Below are 22,141 nucleotides of genomic sequence, written 5' to 3'. Positions count from 1 at the left end.
AGTGATTGTGGGGACCTGAGTCACCCCGGCCTCCAAATATATGTGCACACACAAAGGAATACGTACATAGTTAAAAAACAAGAATCTGGGGTGTAGCTTTCTTCTGGGGCACCTTTCCTCTTGCACTTAAGTCCTCACTATAACAGTCCTTCTAAAATTATATAAAACAGCTGGCTGTGGTAGCACACATCCTTAATCCCAGCACTCGGGAGGCAGAGGCAGGAGGATCTCTGTGAATGAGGCCAGCCTGGTCTACAGACTGAGTTCCAGGACAGACAGCCAGGGCTACACAGAGAAACCCTAGGAACTGCCTATTCCAGGGCTTCTCTCCAACACACCCGCTTCATGTACAAATGGCGATATAAATGTTTTATAAATTTATTTTTGAAATATTTTAAAATGCTGTAGAGGGGCTAGAGATGGCTCAGCACGTGCCGTTCTTGAGGAAGACCTGGTTTTGTTTCCAGGACCCACATGTTGGTTTACAACAATCTATAGACACTTATCTGGTAAGTATATATGCATGTACACAAAACACTTACACGCACATAAAATAAGGAAATCTAATTTTCTCCCGAAATGCTTTGTGAATTGAACTTCTTCCTTTAGAATAGTTCAGTGAAAGAACCCAATTTTTATAGCTAGAAATTTGTTATGTAAATGCCAAACATGTTGAAACAGAGGCAGGAAAATTGTGAATTTCCAGTTCAACCTCCCATCTCAAAGCTAACTAAATAAAATTGTTTTTAAAAAAGTAGAGAAACCCTGTCTCAAACCCTACCCCCCAAAAGTAATTCTATATAAAGATACTAACTTTTAACTACCTTAAGAATGTTATAAAAATTCTGATATTTAGTACGAATCATTAAAATTCTTATTAGCACTGAGCATCATCACCCGACACTGCCCGCCCTCCCGGAGAGCTGGTTGGTGTCAGGGTTAAGGCATCACCTCCTCAGCAGCGGTTGTGTTTCTGATGGCTTGTAAGAGGAATGTGATCTTGGACCGGCCTGGGATATTCTCATAGGTTTCCTGCATGAGACAGAGAAGTTGGGACAAAATGTTAGAAAATCTCATGAACAAATCAGTCACAAAATAAGGACCAAGATGCAGTCAGTCAGCACTGATGTTAGCAGTTTCTCTAGGGATGTGAAGTGCTCTACTCCAGACAGGTAAGGAAAGAGTTCTCGTCTTACCTCTTCAGATTTATATACATTCAAACACATGTCCTTTGGTTAACAATAAACAAACAAACTCAAATGTGGGGCTGGAAAGATGACTCAGTAGCTAAGAGCATCACTGCTCTTGCAGAGGACCTGGGTTTGGCTACTACCATGGACATTGTAGCTAGCAACAGACGAATCCAGCTCCAAGAGTTACGTGTGACAGATACTCTCTTCTAGCCTCCACGGGCATCTTGGGGTTTTTTTTTGGGGGGTAGGGTGGGGTGGGGTGTTCGAGACAGGGTTTCTCTGTGTAACCCTGGCTGTCCTGGAACTCACTCTGTAGACCAGGCTGGCCTCGAACTCATTCTGTCTCCCAAGTGCTGGGATTAAAGGCATAGGCCACCATGCCTGGTGGGCATCCAAATTCTTTATGCTGCATTTTTCAAGGAAGGAATATTCTACATCTCAAATGATTGTAGTCCCCCAAAAAATCTGGCTAAAACAATCAATCAAACAAAAAACAAAAACAAATTCCAATATTGAATCTGGATCTATTAAGAAAGGTTTTGTGGGTGAGAACGCTCTCTTCTCTCCTTATGTAGTATTGGAGCAAATGTGTTAGCAATAAGAAGGTAGACAGCATCAGTCAAAAGTGAGTTATGTGGTATTCCTCTGTGGAAGACCACATCAACTGGTTCTTCAGTGTCAAACACTCGGTCCTAAAATCATACATATATGTAACAGAGGCTGAGCAGGCTATAAAATAAGTTTTTTTCCCTAAAGCCCCAAATTAGAAAAGGGGGGGATACATGGGAGGGTTTACAGGGAAGAAAGAGAAGGGAGAAATGTAGTAATTATATTAAAATCTCAAACAACAAAAAAGCAAATTGTTAGAATAGATCCCAAACAAGTCTCAACTCATGTGGAAAAGAATTCATGTGCAAGAAGCCTACCACTGGGCCTTTTTCACTTAAACAGGGATCAAGTTAAGCACATCTGTACTATTTACCTGGAAACCTCATCATAGCCAGCGGTCTAAGTAGATCTTAGCTCCTTAGCTGCCTAAGCTTGAAGGCCTCACTTGCTGTCATTGGATGTTCAGAAATGACACAGGGAGAAAATAAAGGCTCCTTTGAGCCTGCCCCACTATCTCCTTTATGCCATTAAATGCGAATCATAGCATGTCTGTGACACTGGCAGAGGTGAGCAAGTTTTATCCCTTGAATCACTTAAATGAAAGACAACGACGACAACCTGGCTTCCAAGGCAACCAAACCATTCCTCAAATGTCTCTAGTATCAACAGCTCTGGCTCTCATTCTTGAGGCTAGTAAACTCAAGAGTTCTATTTATATAAGGCCACTCAAGTTTTAAACTCCTTAAACATTTTAGTCAGAGGACAAACAGATTTTTGTGAGGGAAGGTGAACCTAAGGCCCATAGTCCCACAGTAAAAAAAAACTCAGGATCTATAATAGAGCTGAAAACTGTGCCCAAAGGTGTACAGAGCTGAGGTGCTGCACTAAATTTATTAAAATGACATAATTTATGTAAAAAATAAGCTGATTATAAAATGGGACAGGTATTTTGAAATTTTTCATTTAATCTTTTACCAATGCAACTAAAGAACCCAGCAAAGCTGTCACTTAAAAGTTCTATAAAAGCCGGGCGGTGGTGGCGCACGCCTTTAATCCCAGCACTTGGGAGGCAGAGGCAGGAGGATTTCTGAGACCAGCCTGGTCTACAAAGTGAGTTCCAGGACAGCCAAGGCTACACAGAGAAACTCTGTCTCAAAAAACCAAAAAAAAAAAGTCTTCCATGGCAATCCTTCTTGAAAAAACCCAGCAGTTTCTGGGGATTGACATCCTTGGGGTGGGGGTGGAGCCGCATTGGTGTCACCAAGCCAGTTCTTTCAAAGTGAGAATAAATAAAGTGCCGGGCGTGGTGGTGCACGCCTTTAATCCCAGCACTCAGGAGGCAGAGCCAGGCGGATTTCTGAGTTCGAGGCCAGCCTGGTCTACAAAGTGAGTGCCAGGACAGCCAGGGCTATACAGAGAAACCCTGTCTCGAAAAACCAAAAAACAAAAAAAAAAAAAAAAAAAAAAGAGAGAGAATAAATAAAGTATGCCAAATAGTCACCGTGGTTCCAGGATGAGTGGGAAACTTCAGTTTGAAGTTTGGACTCAGTTTGGGAAACTTCAGTTTGGACTCCTAAAAGAGGCCTCTCATTTGTATACTCAACGGCGGGAAACACTATTGCATTCACTTTAGGAGAACAGGCAAGGATAAAGGCACATTTAGAACACAGCTCTAAGTTCAGTCTATCTTTTTCATAGCCTAGGTAGACTAAGTTCTACAGTGCAGAGATTGCATTTTTCATTTCTGTCCAGTGTCCACTACTACCTTGGAGCAAATAAAATTCTAACCCTATGTGATTCCACTATACATAATTAAAATTGTAACCCTATGTGATTTCACTATACATAATCAAAACCTACAAGCTTTGCCTCCCTCTCCTGCCCACAAAGGAGAAATGTTCCTCTTGTCTCTTGCTCACTCCCCATCAGTTTTATGACAGTTCCTTTCCTGAGAAATGCCAAAGAGGGAGCAAGGAACTTCTATTTTATAAATATCTTGGTTCCCTAATCAAGTATATTTTCCAATGTTATCCTTCTTCAGTACAATTATTATTGGTGAAAAATATTAAGAATTAAAATTCACTGGGCTGGAGAGATGGCTCAGTGGTTAAGAGCACTGACTGCTCTAGAGGTCCTGAGTTCAATTCCCAGCACCCACATGGTGGCTCACAACCACCTGTAATGTGTTCCGATGCTCTCTTCTGGTGTGTATGAAGACAACTACTCACATACATAAAATAAAAAATAATAAAAAAAGAAAATTCGGGCTGGAGAGATGGCTCAGCGGTTAAGAGCACTTACTAAAGTCCTGAGTTCAAATCCCAGCAACCACATGGTGGCTCACAACCATCTGTAATGAGATCTGATGCCCTCTTCTGGAGCATCTTAAGATAGCTACAGTGTATTATATATAATTAATAGACATCAGATAAAATGTCCAGTTATAGATACTATATGCCTTTAAAATGCTTGTCAATTATTTATTTAGTCCCTTATTTGGGTTAATTATTGTATTCCAATACATGAACATTCAAAATCATTTTCTTTCCTTTCCTTCCCTCGCTGTTTTGAAGTAGGGTTTCTTTACTCAGCCCTGGCTAGCCGGCCTGGAACTTACTAGATTAGGCTGGCTCTGAACTCAAGAGATCCTCCTGACTCGGCTTCCCCAGCGCTGGAATTAAAGATATGCCCAACTCAAAATCGTTTCCTTAAATATGAGAAACATTTTCTGTAAAGTTAGAAAGGCCTTATAGATTTGAAGAAGAATAAAAAAAGTATTAAATGGCCTGAATAAATGAGCCAGGCGTGGTGGCCCACGCCTTTAATCCCAGTACTTGGGAGGCAGGCTGATTTCTGAGTTCAAGGCCAGCCTGGTCTACAGTGTGAATTCCAGGACAGCCAGGGCTACACAGAGAAACCCTGTCTCGAACCTCTCCCCCCACCCCCAAATAAAAGGAGAAACATTTTAGAAAATTTAAAGTCTTTAGACCACTTCAACAAAATGTAACAATGTGTTGTAACAATGTGAGTTACACTGTTCACCTCCTTATAAGAGCAACAGTGACCTTAATCAGGAGCCTGGGATTGATCTGTAGACTTAAGTATTTTTATTTTGGCTGAATAAATTTACAAATATATTCTCGGAGCCCATGCCAATTGTTCAGCTTCAATAAAGTATTTTCATAGTTGTTTTATCAGACTTTTGTCCTTTTGTTTAGGTTACCTATAAATTTCCCCAAACAAATTGAGGAGCTTTTGTGCATTTTTTTTGCGCTTTTCTAGGAGGTTTTATTTACAACTTACTATTACACCATATGGTATCAAGGACCACCCCGACCCCGAATTTGCTCTTTTGCCAAGCTAAGAAAATTCTGTGTTGCAGTACTCACTTTCTATATATATACATCCTCAGGATATATTAAGGAAAAAGGTAGTGCCTAAATATTTCCACTAGGAATAGAGACAGAGTACTTATTTCCGTTTGTTCTTTATGAGAAAATGCGCTGAATGCTACTAACTATCCCTAAAGCGATGTAAGAGATAAAAAGATTTACAACAGGCACCAAATTGGAATTCAAGCTGAACCGGACACTGGTATTTAGTTCAATAGAAGAGCGATTCCCCACCAGGCTTGACAATAGACTTAAGCAACTGGAGGGGAGGGGGAGAATTAAACTAGCTTAATAATTACAAAGCAGTTCTGCTCTGCAACACATGGAAATTTCTATTATAGGGTGGGATTAAGAACTTGCTTTGGTTTAAAAAAATTACCTCGAGTTTGCAGAAAGTATCAAAATGTTTAGGCATCATCATATCCTAAGTGGAAACTGTTGCAAGGAACACAGGCATACTTTTACATACATATACTACTTTCGTCCAGACAAGCATCCACGTATTTCTATGTGCAGTACTCCTGGACCGCACTAGAAGTATCGATTACTCACTCATAGGGAGATGCTGGTATAACGAATGCACCTACCTATATAATGTATGATGTTCTGGGTGTCAATGTGAAATAAACTGAGGGAAAACTCAATTTGCACAATTATGTATACTATAGACCCACTCAGGTAACATGATGTATACACGAAAGCGTTTAAAGATACATTTTCAAGGAAGGCTCATGAAATAAACGTGGAGAGTGGGTTAAGAATTGTACCCTTTGAATTTCCCCCTATACACTGTATATCAATTACTTGAATAAGGCGGGCATGGGAACTGGTGCGCTCAGGAAACTTGGCAGGAGGACTGCCACAGGTTTGAAGGCCTTGTAAACTAGAGCCAAACATCGCTATTCCCCCCCCCCCAATTAAAAGTACCATTAAAAAAGACAGTTTAAAGCACCATTTCACACAGAAGTTAAGTCTCCAACTTCTTTACTTACTAAAAACTAAGTGTGGCCAGACTATCCATTCTACTCAAAGCGAAATTAGCAACTGTTTTAAAAGACAGCTCCCAACTTTAGGTCGGTAAGTCCAAGCAAGACATGTCAACGTCACTAGCTCTATATAAGACATCTTTGCTTTAAGTAAAGGTATCCACACATCCTCAAAGTCTCCTAAAAAAACTTCAGACCCATGGGTCGCAAGGAGCTCCACTTACCAACTTTCCTAGAAATTACCTCACAAAAATCTGAGCTTCAACACTAACAATGTATCTTCCGTCTTCTATTGAGCTAATGGTATTATTATTGCTAGCTTGCAAATGGGCTTATAACTGTATCTGAAATGGAACCCTTGATCTAAGACAGATTGAGAACGATCTGGGTTATTTGAAAAGGAGATGGCACTGGCCCAGTTAGAGACCCACAGCCCCCAGTATATCCCGTTTATAAACCCAAATCTCTAGAGATCCAACAAGATTCGAAGATAGAAGAGCAGAGCGAGGTGGTCAAGCAGGGATCCCTCAAAGGCAACTTCAGACGATCTTGAAGGGACCGGCGTGTGCAGTTCCTTTTAGAAACCAGAAAGGGGCTCGGGGGAAAGACGCCGTAAGGCAGCGACAGGCAGAACACGCGTTCTCCCTGAGCTGGGATGGGGAAGGGAGCGGCTGGGGTGCTGGGGGAAGCGGGACGGGTCAGGAGCTGCCGGGGTCTGGCCGCCCGCGAGGGCTGGTGGGCCACGCGGGGAGGGAGAGCAGGGCTGGGGTGCAGGGCCCGCGGGCGGGGCGGCGCGGCGCGGCGCGTCAGGCGCGGTGGCACGTGTGCGCGGGTCGGCGGCGAGGCAACCGGCGCCGCCGCCGCTGCGCGGGCCGGAAGGGCCGGGGCCGGGGCCGGGCGGGAGGCGCGCACGTGGGCTGCGGGACCGCTGTCCGCCAGCCGGGCCGACCCGCGCCGCTCGGCCGGCCGGTCGACGAGCGCCCAGGGCCAGCCGGCCGGCCGCGGAGGGGAAGGATCGGCGCGCCGGGGCCGCCGATTCGCTTACCTCCGCCTGTTTCCGGACCACATTGTCGGGGCTGAGCAGGTTTCCCAGGAGCAGGTAGAACTGTTGCTGCTCCGCCGCGGCCGCCGCCATTGCGCTAGGCGTGAGAGAGAGAAGGAGGGAGCTGTGAGGCGCGCTGGCGGGCCGGCGGGAGGGTTGGGGGCGGGCCCAGCGCGGCGACCGGCACCAGCGGCGGCGCGGGGATAAGGGGCCGGGCGAGAAGGGCGGGGCCGAGGGGGCCGAGGGAGGACGGGGCGGGGCCTCGCGCCCTCTCACCCGGCCGCGGCCGCCGACGCCGGCGTCCCATTGGCTCGCGGCGTGGGAGGCGTGCCCGAGGCCGCCCCCCTCGAGGGCCACGCCGATTGGTCACGCACCCTGCGGTGTCGTCACTCCAGCGCGCGCCGGGAGGCGGGGCTGGCGGGCGTGTGTGGCGGCCAGAGGGCCGCTGTTAGGACGAGGTTGGGGTTCGCGGGGCGCTGGTGGGGAGGAGCCGATCCGGCTGGGCCGCCGCGAGGGGCGTGAGGCCGGGCCCGGAGGAGGGGCTAGCTCCTGAGCGCGGGAGATTTCGGCGCCGCGGGCTGGCTGGACTCCCTTTTCCTGAGGCCCGATGCGTAGCCGCGCCTTAGGGCTTTGGGGCTCCGGGACCCCCACCCCTACCCCCATCCCAATCTCCCCAGCAGCGAGCACACACGCATACACACACCCGCCTCTGCAGACCCCTCCATCTGTCTGACCCATTGGTGTCGTGTCGTCCCCCTCAGCCTGTGACTCAGGCGGTCCCTCCCCTCCCCTGTCCTGTGACTCACGTCCAGGGACTGTCCCGGAAGAGGGGTTGTTCATCACGGACTCTTTCCCCGCTGCACCTCTCCGTCCCGGATCAAATCACACGCTCCCCACCCGGGAACTGCCACCCATCCTGGTGTTTGGAGCTTCCTTGCTCTCTAAGGATGGGAGAAGTCATGAGCCACTCCCTAACGTGGTCGATCCATTGATAGTTGATGCGTGCCAGCACGGAGAGGACCAAAGGCTGCCTCCCTCTCTCTCCCCTCCTAAACTCCAATGTTTAACACCAGCGTTGGCCCATCTTTCTATCTGGGGGCTGCCTAAGCAGGAGAGAGCAGAGCTCAAACTGAAACACTTTGAGAATCAGGTCCTATTCAGAATCATGTCTAATGTCCACAGACACAAATGCTCATATCAAAAGAAAAAAATAATGTATGAAATGGTCCTACACTGAAAAAAAATAATGTGGCCCAAGAATGAAAGAGCATCCCCAGTTGGAAACTAGTTCTACAAAATAGATGCGCTGGCCTCCAGAAAAGCAGAAAGTAATCAGGGTTGCAGCTACACCTACAGAGGGGAGACCTTTCTCCACAATTCAGATTCTGTTGTAAAAATCTTGACTGGCTCTCAGCTCCCAAGTTTATCCCAGCTCCTGTTTGCCCAGACTCAGTTAAAAGCCTACTGTGTGTCCAAAGCATTGCCCAAGTTGAGGATGACAGCAGGTGAAAAGGGGGATGTATGTCTTGTGTCAAAAGGACTCTACTACTTCCTAAGAAATAGGTTTCCACAGCCTGAGGCCGGTAACTACAGCTCAGCAACTCATGGGATTTATGTTGAAGTTTTTTATTTCTTGTTGGCAATTGTGCATTTTGAAAGTATTAAATTTTTTTCTCTTGGGTGATTTTAAAGGTTGGTCTTACATCATCCATGGTCAGGTCATGCAAAATCTGGCCAGAAGCCCTGGGATCACTTGGAATTGTGGGAACCAGTCCCGGTTTCTACGGTGGCATTTAGTTGATTTGTGGAGAAAGTCACCCCCTCTAGTATTAGCTGCCACACTTCTCTACAGGAGGCCAGCAAAGCTATTGTGTAGAACTGATTTCCTATCTCGAATTCATTCTTTGACCACATTTGTTTTCTTCAAGGTCAGACCATTTCCTATATTGCTTTGGAGTCTGTTTTTTTATTTTGATGTGTGTGTGTGTGTGTGTGTCTGTGTGTGTGTGTGTGTGTGTGAGAGAGAGAGAGAGAGAGACTGAGAGAGGGAATAGGACATGAATTACTCATTCAGAGTTCTTAAATTGGGGAATTACATACTAACAAATTTATTTATTTATTTATCTATCTATTTATTTATTTACTTACTTATTTTTGGATTTTCGAGACAGGGTTTTTCTGCGTAGCCCTGGCTGTGCTGGAACTCACTCTGTAGACCAGGCTGGCCTTGAACTCAGAAATCCACCTGCCTCTGCCTCCCAAATGCTGGGATTAAAGGCGTAAGCCACCACGCCTGGCTAACCAATTTTTAATTAACTAGGTAACAGTGAAATAAGACAAATTACCTAGAGGCTTGTATATATATATATATTCGTAGCTAAAACTATAGATTTCTCCACAAATCAGATTCTGTTATAAAAATCCTGGCTGGCTCTCGACTCCAAGTGTTTATCCCAGTGCCTTTCCCCAGACTCTGTTGAGAGCTGAATCTATACATTGCATATATGCAGGGTTTGGGGATGTAGATCAGTGGTAGAGTGTTTCCCTAGCATGCATGAGGTCCTGGGCTTGACAGCACTGCTTAGAGGAAGCCTGTAAGCACAGCACTCAGGATGTGGAAGGAGAATGTCAGGAGTTCAAGATCAAGCTCTCCCTTGGCTGCATAAAGATGAGAGCAGTCTGGGCTACATGAAGCTTTGACTAAAATAACAAACAAATATTTATAGATGATTATTAAACAATAAACACCTCAACATAAGTTTGTGCATCAAGAGCTCTATGGGAGTAGCAGTTGTTTTATTAGTTTCTAGTTCCTTTGGTTGCTGAGTGGGTCTCACTGTCTACCTCTGGATGGGCTTGAAATCACAGAGCCTCTCCTCCTCCTTCCCAGGTGCTAGGATTAAAGGCCTGTGCCTATTGATGACTCAATGTGTCTAGTTCAAAAGGAGATGTGCTTTCAGTTTAAAAACGTAAAATGTGCATAGAATTTTAAAGACAATGAGACATTAACATTTCATATTGACAACATGTAGAAAGAGTATATTGGGTTAAAGTCTACTAATGAAATTAACTATGTTTTATATATATATAAATAATTTTTAGCTGTTTCTCTTTACTCATTAAAGTATGGTTAGTTAGAAACAAAAATAACATATAAAAACCCATATTTTACTTCTATTGGATAGTGCTTTGCTAAAGAATACGTGGCTAAACACAGTTGCACTGTCTAGTTGGTCATTTAAACTAGGTATTGACTTAAAGGGATACAAATCAGTTACCGTACAGTGTTTTCTGTCGCTCCCAGTTTTTGACTTGATTCTCAGGGATTTGGAGACATGGCACAGCACTTTCTGACCGGTGTTCCTTGCTTCGGAATTTCCTTTCCTTGCTGGCTTGACATAAATAGAATTGAAGACCTTTAGAAGACAATCAGGTCAATTCTGATCTTGTAAGATAAAAATTTACAGCTGAACCTGGTGGCTGGTGGTTCAAACCATTAGTCCCAGGACTCGGGGTGACCCGAGTTTGATCCCCAGGACTTCCATTAGAAAAAGAACTGGGTCCAAGTTGTCCTCTAACTTCTACACATTTGCTGTGGTGTACACACACACACACACACACATACTTAATTTGTGCGTGTGTTTTTTAAATCAAGTACTGGTCAAGAGCTAAAGAAAAATATCATTTTCTGGAGGATGACTGATTTTATTTAAATGTGGCAAATGGCTTTACATACCGTCCCCCTTGCTGCATTTCAACCATGAAATAAAAATACACTTAGCAGAAGGATTTCATTTTTAAGATTAATGTTTTTACTTAGAACGCAAATATCTTGAATGTAAAAGAATGGGAAAAGACACATCATATAAACAGTTTCCCAAAGAAGGCCTATGGACTGCACTGATGTCACCCGAACAGAGTCCAGGACCAAAAGTCTCCTTAGAGTTGCATGTGGGGGGTCGCTGAAGCTGGAGGAGCTGCAGTCTCAGGTCACCTGGAGTTCTTTCTGTCTCAAATGAGCTCAAGTCTTGGAAGCCACATGAAGGCAAAAGGAGACCACCTTCCCACAAAGCTGTCCTCTGACCGACCTCTAAGTGTGTGTGTATGGCAGCCCTTGTACCCACAGACATACATCACATACATATTTTACAACTTGTCGTTATTGATGGGATACTTCTATTACAGAAGGGTCAACCCAATCAGAGAGACACAGGGTAAAGATTCTTAGTATGTTATTTCTTTATATGTGAAAGAAACACAATCTACACATATCTACATGGAATGGGTATGAGAGTATGCATGTGGGTGCGTACGTGCCATATGGTGTGTGAAGTCAGAGGACAGGGAGTTGGCTCTCTCCTTCCTTCCACCATGTGGGTCTCGGGGATCAAATTCAGATTGTGTGACTTGGAGGCAAGAGCCTTTACTGGCTGATCTGTCTTGCCAGCCCAGACATAGAAGTTTTAAACACATGAATCTAAAAATGCCCCAAATAAAGCTTGAAACATGTAAGAAATGAGAGAGCTTGGTGAGAACAGTTTGAGATGTTAGTCCCCACCTTCAGCAACTGATAGGATAGCCAGGTATATAGACAGAAGACAGAAGAGAGACAACACGCTATAAAATCCAGTGTCCCTACTAGGTTTGCATAGGACACCACCCACTAACAACTGTGAGTACACATTTCCCCGGTGCACATATAGCATGATCCAGGATGGATCCCATTTTTTTTTTTTTTTTTTTTTTTTTTTTTTTTTTTTTTTTTGGTTTTTCGAGACAGGGTTTCTCTGTGTAGCCCTGGCTGTCCTGGAACTCACTTTGTAGACCAGGCTGGCCTCGAACTCAGAAATCCGCCTGCCTCTGCCTCCCGAGTGCTGGGATTAAAGGCGTGCGCCACCACGCCCGGCTGATGGATCCCATTTTTAAAAAAAGTTGCAGGACTAGAAAAATGGCTCAGAGCACCAACTGCTCTTCTGAAGGTCCTCAGTTCAAATCCCAGTAATGGTGCCTCACATCCATCCATAATGAGATCTGATGCCTTCTTCTGGTGTGTCTGAAGACAGCTACAATGTACTTACATATAATAATAAATAACTCTTATAAATAAATAAGTAAATAAATCTTCGCCATAATAGATTGAGATTAGATTTAAGGATCAAAAGAAATCTGAGCACTTGACATGTATGAAGAGATTAAGCAGTATAACTTTCAATGACAGCCATATTAAAGGATAACTCATGAGAGAAATCAGAAAACACCAGAGAATGATAAAACTGTCAGACAGCAACACTTATAGAACACCACAACAGCAGGCTCATAAGGGAAATCAGAGCTGTAAACATAAGAAAAGATGCAAGATGCCAGGTAGAATGGTTTCTTCCAGTAATCCCAGCACTTAGGAGGCCAGAGTTTCCTAATGCCATGATATATATTCATTTTTCATAACTGAGACCCTAGTAAGAGCCACTTAGATTTTTGGATCAAGAAACAATTCCATCCCCAGGAGATTCAGGCACCTTTCAGATTTCAAGCTCCAGGTCACACTACTAGCCACTATCAGGGATTGCAGAGGACTGGTCCTCTCACAGATTTTGAGATTTTTGACGTTGCTGTTTCCTATGGTGATAAGAGCTAATTGTTTGTTTGGTTTTTGTGTTTCTCTGTATAGTCCTGGCTGTCCTGGAACTCACTCTGTAGACCAGGCTGGCCTTGAACTCAGAAATCCACCTGTCTCTTCCTCCCAAGTGCAGGGATCAAAGGCGTGTGCCACCACTGCCCAGCAAGCTAACTCTTTACAGTAAATATTTTGCGCTCTGCATGGTGGCACATTCCTGGAGGTAGGGAAGACAGATCACCTTGAGTTCAAGGCCAGGTCGGTTTATGTAGTAATGCACAAAGCCAGCCTGCATGACTATGTAACCAGACTGTTTTTGAGTCTTTGAACTCACTTTCTAGTTGAGGATAATCTTTTTTTTTTTTTTTTTTTTTTTTTGGTTTTTTTGAGACAGGATGTGCACCACCACGCCCGGCTCGAGGATAATCTTAAGTTTATCTAAATTCTGGGATGAGAGGCTTGTAACAGCCTGATGGGTTGTGTATGGTGCTGAGGGATTGAGGTGGGCTTCCTGCATGCAGTGTAAAGCCTTCAACCAGTAGAATGACAACCCCAGTCTCTCAGTGTTTCACAACACCATGAGAGTGAAGAGAGAACCTGTAGAATTGGAGGAAACTTGTGCAAGCCATTTCTCCTTTAGGGACTTTTCAAAACATACACATAAGGAACTCTTACACTCCACAAGAAGACAGCCCAATTAAGATGTGAGCAAAGCATTTGAATGACATCCCTTCGAGGGAAATATACAAATGAACAATACACACATGGAGAATGTTCAACAGCATTAACTGTTATCGACGTACCAAGTCACTGCCTTAGTGAAAAAGGCAGAAATAAGTGTTGCTGAGAGTGTGGAGGAATTGAAACCCTCACCCTGAATCTCCAGGCTCAGATCCCTAGGCTTTGCTGATGGAGCACGTGGAGCAGTTGAGCCAGGACAGAGGGAGGACTGTCAACTGGGAATCAAGGAAACCCAATGTGGTGCACGTAGGCAATGAAAGGAAATAGAATACAGATGCCTGCAACATAACATGGATGAACTTTAAGATCGTCTTACAAAGTGACGTCAGACACAAATGCTCAAGAACAAAACGTCCAGAGTGGGGAAAAAAAATCAAATCTGTTTAAATAAATGAATGGTTGCCTGTGTCTGGAGGTGGGGCAGAGGGAAGAAGAGGAGAGGGGGAAGAAGACAGCTAATACAGCTGATACTTATGTAGCTTTTTTTTTTGGGGGGGTCCCATAGTTAGTTTTAATCATCTACTCATCAAACCCTATAGTCGCCAGGGAAGATTGAACCTCAACCAAGGAGCTACCGAGATCAGGTTGGCCTGTAGGCAAGTCTGGGGGTGGGGTGTGTGTGGGGGGGAGGAGAGTTGTATCAGAAAGCTAGTTGAACAGGCCAGTAAGCAGCCATTTTCCACTGGTTTCTGCTTGAAGGTCCTGCCTCGCTTGTTCCTGCCTTGTCTCACCCTCTACAATAGGCTGCAGTTTATGAGGCACAGGGAATTCTTTCCTCTCGAGTTGCTTTTGGTAACGGGTGTTTATACTGAGCAGCAGAAAGCAAGCTAATGAAGGTAACGAAGAGGTTCATGAATGCAGCAGTGGTCGTGCGTGTACAATTGTAAATATCCTAAGTTAAGACAATTGTATACTTTAAAGGCCAAAATGAGGTGGGGAGGACACGTGTAAGCCAATCCATGCACATGCAGTAGGTAGCCAGGCGTGGTGACGCACAGGCAGGCAGATCTCCGAGTTTGAGGCCAGCCGGGTCTACACAGCCATTTTCAGGACAGCCAGTGCTGTTACACAGAGAAACCCTCTCTCGGAAAACTAAACCAAGCAAGCAAGCAAGCAAACAAAAATACCTCACCACCACCAACAACAAACAAACAAACCCCACTCCCCAAATGTCATCTAAAAACATATTGAGCCGGGCGTGGTGGCACACGCCTTTAATCCCAGCACTCGGGAGGCAGAGGCAGGCGGATTTCTGAGTTCGAGGCCAGCCTGGTCTACAAAGTGAGTTCCAGGACAGCCAGGGCTATACAGAGAAACCCTGTCTCGAAAAACCAAAAAAAAAAAAAAAAAGAAAAAGAAAAAGAAAAAAAACATATTGAGCTAGGGCTGATGGTCCACACAATTAGTCACAGCACTCAGAAGGTAAAGGCTGATCTCTCTGAGTTTTTGACCAGTCAGATGTACACAGACAAACCAAGGCCCACAATGAGACCCTGCCTCAAAAAAGTAAAAAAGGAAAAAAAAAAAAAAAAGCAAACAAAAAACCAAAACCCAAAAAATCTTCCCTTTTAAAAAACCCCAAACCAAAAAAATGAAATGAAAAAAGTTCTTGTTTATGATACATGGATTATATTCCAATAGCTATTACTTTAAAATACTTTACAAACTTGAAGGCAATTGATCTTGACCTTAGTCAATCTTTTTTTTTTTTATCTTTTAACAATATCTTTTCTTACGTTCAGAATGTATGAATGGCAGCATTCATAACCCTCAAATCTCTGAACATTCCCAAGTCAGTATTTAGGGGAAAAACAGAAGGGACCACTGTAGCAAGACTCAGGCTATGTGCTTTGTTTGTTTTGGGTTTTTTTTTTTTTTTTCTTCTTCTTCTTTTCTATTCACAGAGAACACCTCACAATTGGATGCTTGGATGTACTTTGCCTCAAGCATTGAGATGGCACACCCAGGGAGCAGTAACTTCATATCCCAAACTTGTAGCTACCGGCTAGGCAGACTTTTAGCAGCCTAAAGGACTTCCTGTCCCTCTTCCTCACTCGTCCTCCCTACGTACTGTGTACCACATCTAACTACATTACCATTTTAGTACTTAATGAACATCTTGGCCGTTTATGTCTGTAGTGAATATTGGATTGGCCCCTGTGGAAATTCAATGGTGAGCTTGAAGACAGAGTTCCCATCCTCTCTCTCTTTTTCTTTCTGAGGCCTTACTATGTAGATCAGGTTGACCGCAAAAATCACAGTCCTCCTGCCTCCACCTCCTTAGTTGGTGGGCCCATGAGCATAGGCTACCACACCCTCAGGTATTCAGTCTGTAGCTGGGACGGGAGAAAATGAACACGTGAGCGAGCAGAAGATAATTTCCTGCAGTGATACCTGAGAGAAAGAAGAGTGAAGTCAAGGCTGGAGTGGGGGCAGGGTGACTCTAAGGTCACAGTCTTTTGAGAGATTTTTTTGCTAGAAAAAAAAAAAGGAAAAGTGAGAGGAAATGGAGGTGTGGAGAAAGCAGCACAAACCCTGTAAAGTGAAGATGAGTTATAGGTTGTAGACAGGAGGAAAGCATGTAGTCAGACTGGAGTAAGCAAGTTGGGTGGGGGAGGCCCGGGAGGGACATAAGGCATCGTCCCAGCTCAGCAGTGCGACTTGCTGTAATGAAGGAAAAGGGAAACCCCTGGAGGAGTAATAGACAATATCTTAGAAGGGAAGTTTGAGGAACTAGGGATGTACCACACCGGGAAAGCGCTTGCCTAGCTCTCTCAGTTCTGGGTTCTGCCCCCACCGTTTAAACTGTGTGGTAGCCAACACTTGCAATTTCAGGACTTGGGAGGTAGAAACCAAGAGACTCCGAGGCTCTTGGTCATCTTCAGCTACGCATCAAGTTAGGCCAGGGTGCCATCCATGAGATCCTCTCTCAAAAGGCAGAAACAAAACCAGAGACAGTTCTAAAGACACGCTGTAGAAATAGGAGGGAAAGAGAAGGTGCTGGGTAGGGGCCATTGCCGTGAGGCACGGAAAGTAATGGCTCCGCCTATCAGGTGGTGCCAACAGCGGTGTTCAAAATGGTCAAATTTAGCTAGTTTTCTTTTGTTTTTTAGAATCTCATTTGAACATGGCAGCACACATCTTTGACCTCAACACTCACGAGGCAGAGAGGCAGGGGGAATCTGTGAGTTCCCAGTCTGCCTGGCGTGGTCAACATAGAAAGTTCTAGGAGTACAGAGAGACCCTGCCTCAAGGAATAAAGATAAAAAAGCTGGACACAGATCACTCTGTGTGTGTGTGTGTGTGTGTGTGATCTGAAGTATAAATTAAGGGTCCTCTATAAAAAATTAAATAAAAAATTCCCACTCAATGCAAAATGTACTGGAGGGCCAGGGTGCCCAGGTTCTGAGCCCGGACTTGGCCCTTGGCTTCATAGGCTTCAAGGCGAATTTTCCTCTAAGTCTGGGGTTTTGGCTACTGGTGATGTCATTAAACGAGGAGGAGGTAACACAAATTCTGCGTCTTGGTTGATTTCACCTTCCTCCTTCCCTGTTTTGTTTCTGTTTTTGCTTTGATTTTGGAAACTGGGACTCATGTAGTCTAATCTGACCTTAAATTCCCTCTTTAAACATTTTTATAGTGAGTGTGTTGTGTGCATGCGAGTATGTGTGTGTGGAGGCCAGAGGATGACCTCCGGTGTCCAAGATAAGATCTCTTGATCCACAAGGGAAACCTGCTGGCTCATGAGCAGCAAGCTCTAGGGAAACTGCATCTCTGCACCCCCCTCCCCTGCCCCCATCCCTGCATTTACATTACAAACTCACAGTCCAGTCTGCCCTATTACAAGGGGGTAGTGATTGCAACCCAGGTCCTCACATACGAAACAAGGGTTTTTATCCTTTGAGCATCCTGGCCTCCAATTCTCTATGTAGCTGAGGATGAGTTTGAACTCTTGATCCTTGTGCCTCCACCTCCCAAGCACTGGAATTATTGGTCTGTGTCACCAAGCCTGGATTTCTCTGCTGATTTCTGATTACACCTTCACCCCTAACCAGCTGTGATCTTGGTTCTCAGGGCTGCTCTTATCTGTGTTTCGGGAGGATTAGACCAGTTCCCTGGGGTGTCTTCCTGCCCCCTGGACCTGAGGGTTACCAAACCAGCTATCTTTAACATTTAGGAATCCACTAATATAAATCTAACTTTGATTCCCCTGATGTAACTGTCATCTCGGCGGCGGCTTACTGCCTCCCTCTGCTAATCTAGGCCTAGTCCTGGAAGCTTCTAGCTTCTGTACAATCTAACCTAGGCCTAGAATGTGTTCACCGTCAGACTTACTGCTGCACACACTCACCCTTTCTAGTTCTATCTGAACTCTGACTGGCTTGTTCACCTCAGCTATTCTGGCTCAAACTCCTCTCTTAGCTAACTGATTCAATCTGGCTTCTCTCAGTTTCTCTTGAATTGTTCTGCTTGGCCTCATACGAACTCTGTCGAACTGTTTTGGTCTTCTGGCTCCATCTCATTGTCTGGCTCATTCTGTCTTCACCCGTGTCTAGCTTGTTCTCTCTCTGCAACCTGCATCTCTGGGTAAAACTGCTGCCTCCTCCTCTTCCTCCTTATCCTCCTTCTCTTTGTACTGCTCGCTCTCTCTCTCTCTCTCTCTCTCTCTCTCTCTCTCTCTCTCTCTCTCTCTCTCTCTCTCTCGGTTTTTTTGAGACAGGATTTCTCTGTGTAGCTCTGGCTGTCCTGGAACTCACTTTGTAGACCAGGCTGGCCTTGAACTCAGAAATCTGCCTGCCTCTGCCTCCCGAGTGCTGGGATTAAAGGCATGGGCCACCACCACGCCCAGCTAGACATCACTTTCAAACACGGATGCTTCCATCTATAAACTAACTTTAAATCCATTGTTTGGGATTAAAGGTGTGTACTAAGGGTAGGTCTGTATTCCAGCCAGAAGGATTAAAGGTATGTGTTAAAAGCCTGAGCCACACAACTAGATACAGGTATTTTCAGTAAATAACACAATAGCCCTGACCTTCCCCTTTCAATCCCAGCAATTATGTTCTTTGTTTTGTTCTGGTTTACAGTTTTGTTTGATTGTTCAGATAGATAATGGCCCCCTGCCCTTCTGAGGAATGTCTACAGGGTTCAGGCAAAGGCTGTGTTTTCAGGTCCTTATGCCTCCTGCCCTCAGGTGGTGGAAGGAGAACTGTGGGGCTACAACAATGATGACAGTGTGCTGGAGAGCACACAAGAAGCAGGGACAGTGAAAATGTGCCCTTAACTCTGTTTTGGGAGGGTTGGACCAGTTCCCCAGGGTGTCTTCCTGCCTCCTGCAGGTAAGGATTACCAAATCAGCTATCCATTGTGTTGTAACAGTGTCCCCAGAGCAGAGTTTACAGATCTGTGCTCCCATCATCTACCCTAGAGTTTAGGAACATGTCTTCGCTACCATCTGCTGTCATTTGTAGTGACTGCTAACCAAAAAAAAAGGCAACTGTTTTTATCTGCCCGCTCCTTGTTATCTGGCTTAATGTGCGCTCTAAATGCCAGGAAAGCCAAAGGTAGCAGGGGGACATTTGTGGGGAGCAGAACACGTTCCTGAAGAGTAACACGTAGAAGAGTGATTTGGCCACCTATATAATCTGTCTATCTATCTATCTATCTATCTATCTATCTGTCTATCTATCTATCTATCTATCTATCTATCATCTATCTATCTATCTATCTATCTATCTATCTATCTATCATCTATCTATCTATCTATCTATCTATCTATCATCTATCTATCTATCTGTCTATCTATCTATCTATCTATCTATCTGTCTGTCTATCTATCTATCTATCTATCTATCATCTATCTATCATCTATCTATCTATCTATCTATCTATCTATCATCTATCTATCTATCTATCTATCATCTATCTATCATCTATCTATCTAATCTATCTATCATCTATCTATCTATCATCTATCTATCATCTATCTATCTATCTATCTATCTATCTATCATCTATCTATCATCTATCTATCTAATCTATCTATCTATCATCTATCTATCTAATCTATCTATCATCTATCTGTCATCTATCTATCTATCTATCATCTATCTATCTATCTATCTATCTATCTATCTATCATCTATCTATCTATCTATCTATCATCTATCTATCTATCTATCTATCTATCTATCTATCATCTATCTATCATCTATCTATCTATCTAATCTATCTATCATCTATCTATCATCTATCTATCTATTTATCTATCATCTATCTATCATCTATCTATCTATCTAATCTATCTATCATCTATCTATCATCTATCTATCTAATCTATCTATCTATCATCTATCTATCATCTATCTATCTAATCTATCTATCATCTATCTATCTATCTATCTATCTATCATCTATCTATCTATCTATCTATCATCGATCATCTATCATCTATCTGTCTATCTATCATCTATCTATCTATCTATCTATCATCTATCTAATCTATCTATCTATCATCTATCTATCTAATCTATCTATCATCTATCTATCTGTCATCTATCTATCTATCTATCTATCTATCTATCTATCTATCATCTATCTATCTATCTATCTATCTATCTATCTATCATCGATCATCTATCATCTATCTATCTATCTATCTATCTATCTATCATCTATCTATCTATCTATCATCTATCTATGTATTTTTGAGGTAGAGTTTCATGTAGGCTGCTCTTGGAAGGAGGAGAGGCTTGAGACAAAAAAAAAAATATTTTGTATATCCTTGATTCGTTTGGGACTCAATATATAGATCAATTTGGCTTTGAACTCAGGGCAGCTCCTACCCGTGTTTCTGGGGGGCACAGGCATGAGCTGCCCCATCTGACTTTATGGCCTTTATGCAATGCTGAGGCTTGAGCTCAGGGCTTCATGCATGCTAGATTAGGGCTCTACAGACTGAGCCCCACTGCCAGCCCCACCGACTTTCCATTTTAGGGTTTATTAACTGTGTTCCAGTGGTCTCATCTCTCTGGAGGTGACAATGTTCCAATCCAAAGCCGTCTCTCCTACGAGTGCGACCCATCTCCCACACTCATGCGGTGGCTGCTTAGGAACTGTTTAGGAAGAAGCTGCATAGATGTGGGCCTTGGCCCATCTCTGATCATTTCCTTTGCAAGGTGACACTGGCTTTACCCTAGTGAGGAGGACACTCAGTTCTCTAAGGAGCAGAGTTGGCCGAGTAGGCTGTTCATTAAGTAAACCCTGTTTTGGTGAGTGAGTGATTGAGTAGGCTTCCCCACAATGAAGGCGAAATGTTTCCCTCTCATTTACTTGACTAGTAGTCTCTGAAAGCTGAGACAAAATATGCTCACTGCTGAAAGGACACAACCATGATGGCCAGGAGCCCAAAGTGGGGACTCCAGAGTCTTTTTTTGTTTTTGTTTTTTTCGAGACAGGGTTTCTCTGTGTAGCCCTGGCTGTCCTGGAAGTCACTTTGTAGACCAGGCTGGCCTCAAACTCAGAAATCAGCCTACCTCTGCTGCCTCCTGAGTGCTGGAATTAAAGGTGTACACCGGCTTTTTTTTTTTTTTTTTTTTTTTTTTTGGTTTGACTCCAGAGTGTTTAAACAGGTGGCCAATCATTGTTTTCTATAGGAATGGGGATAGACCTATCTAGTGGATTGTACTTAAATCACTTGAATAGGAGGTCAAGAAGTGAACAGCAGAGTTATAAAGGAAAACAGGAGGTCTTTCTGCCAATCGGGAGAAGCCAGATTCATCTGGGAATCACTTACTTGGGTGGTGCAAAGGTCCTGGTCAGGGAAAGTGGCTGTGCTCACACATGGGCCCTGGTAAGCCTTCTCCCGGTACCACCTGAGTGAGATAGAAAACCGTGCCTGACTGTTCTGCAGTGGTGACAGGCTGTGGGTCATGAGACCAGTTCTGCTTTAAGCAGCCCTGACCAAGTTCACACAGACAGTGTCGTGGGCTAAAGGCGCTGCTATGGTTTTCCCTTGGTTTCTGCCAGCTAGACTTTCAGAATCCCTTCCTCTGAGCTTCCCCCCAACAGATGCTGCACTTCCAACCCCTGGGAGCAGGAGAGCTGAAGGAGGCCCGAAGATCTAAGCCAGAAGTGCCTTCCCTTCCATAATCTCTTACGTTTTCTCTGTCCAAAGGGAGCATGAGGGCTACTTACAGTAGTCAAGGCTGTTCTCAGCCCTATGCTTGCTTCAGTCATAGGATGGCACTAACCCCACAGTTCTGACCTCACAGTTCAGAGAGGTTGCCATGGAGACACTAGAGATTGCAATTGTGACCTCCTTCATGTGAGTGGTGCGCTGCTGCTGGCCGTTTGTGTCTGCCATCCCTCAGCGGCAGGGCCCTGGACTGTAGAATTGGATGTTACAGGGCAAGTTCACCTGAATCACAGAGGGAAAGGAAGCTGCTGGCTCCGGAGAACAAAGCACATGGAGATAAGGGCCAGGGGGACGGGACACAGATGTGCCACCAACTTCATCTTTGAACCACACCAGTAGTCTCTTTGCCTGTGGATGTCAACTCTCA

The 22,141-nt window shown here is 44.3% G+C and overlaps 1 protein-coding gene across 3 annotated transcripts in view; it reads right to left on the bottom strand.

Annotated features, from left to right (window-relative positions):
* Ipo5 (importin 5) overlaps positions 1–21,833 on the bottom strand; it is a 52,047-nt gene extending 30,214 nt beyond the window's left edge. The window contains exons 1-5 of one of the 3 annotated variants that reach the window (XM_021181197.2): positions 21,774–21,833; positions 21,373–21,451; positions 10,506–10,610; positions 7,226–7,319; positions 952–1,032 (exon numbers count right to left, since the gene is read on the bottom strand). In XM_021181197.2, the coding sequence (XP_021036856.1) occupies positions 952–1,032; positions 7,226–7,315 (171 nt within the window). In that variant the 5' untranslated portion in view covers positions 7,316–7,319; positions 10,506–10,610; positions 21,373–21,451; positions 21,774–21,833. The other 2 variants (XM_085828843.1, XM_021181195.2) reach the window with 2 other exon arrangements.
* Positions 21,834–22,141: the final 308 nt, after the last annotated feature.

This window comes from Mus caroli, unplaced genomic scaffold, assembly GCF_978045245.1.
Source record: "Mus caroli unplaced genomic scaffold, Mus_caroli_1 scaffold_12, whole genome shotgun sequence".
Classification (NCBI taxonomy): Eukaryota; Metazoa; Chordata; class Mammalia; order Rodentia; family Muridae; genus Mus; species Mus caroli.
This window is presented reverse-complemented; position numbering and strand designations above follow the sequence as displayed.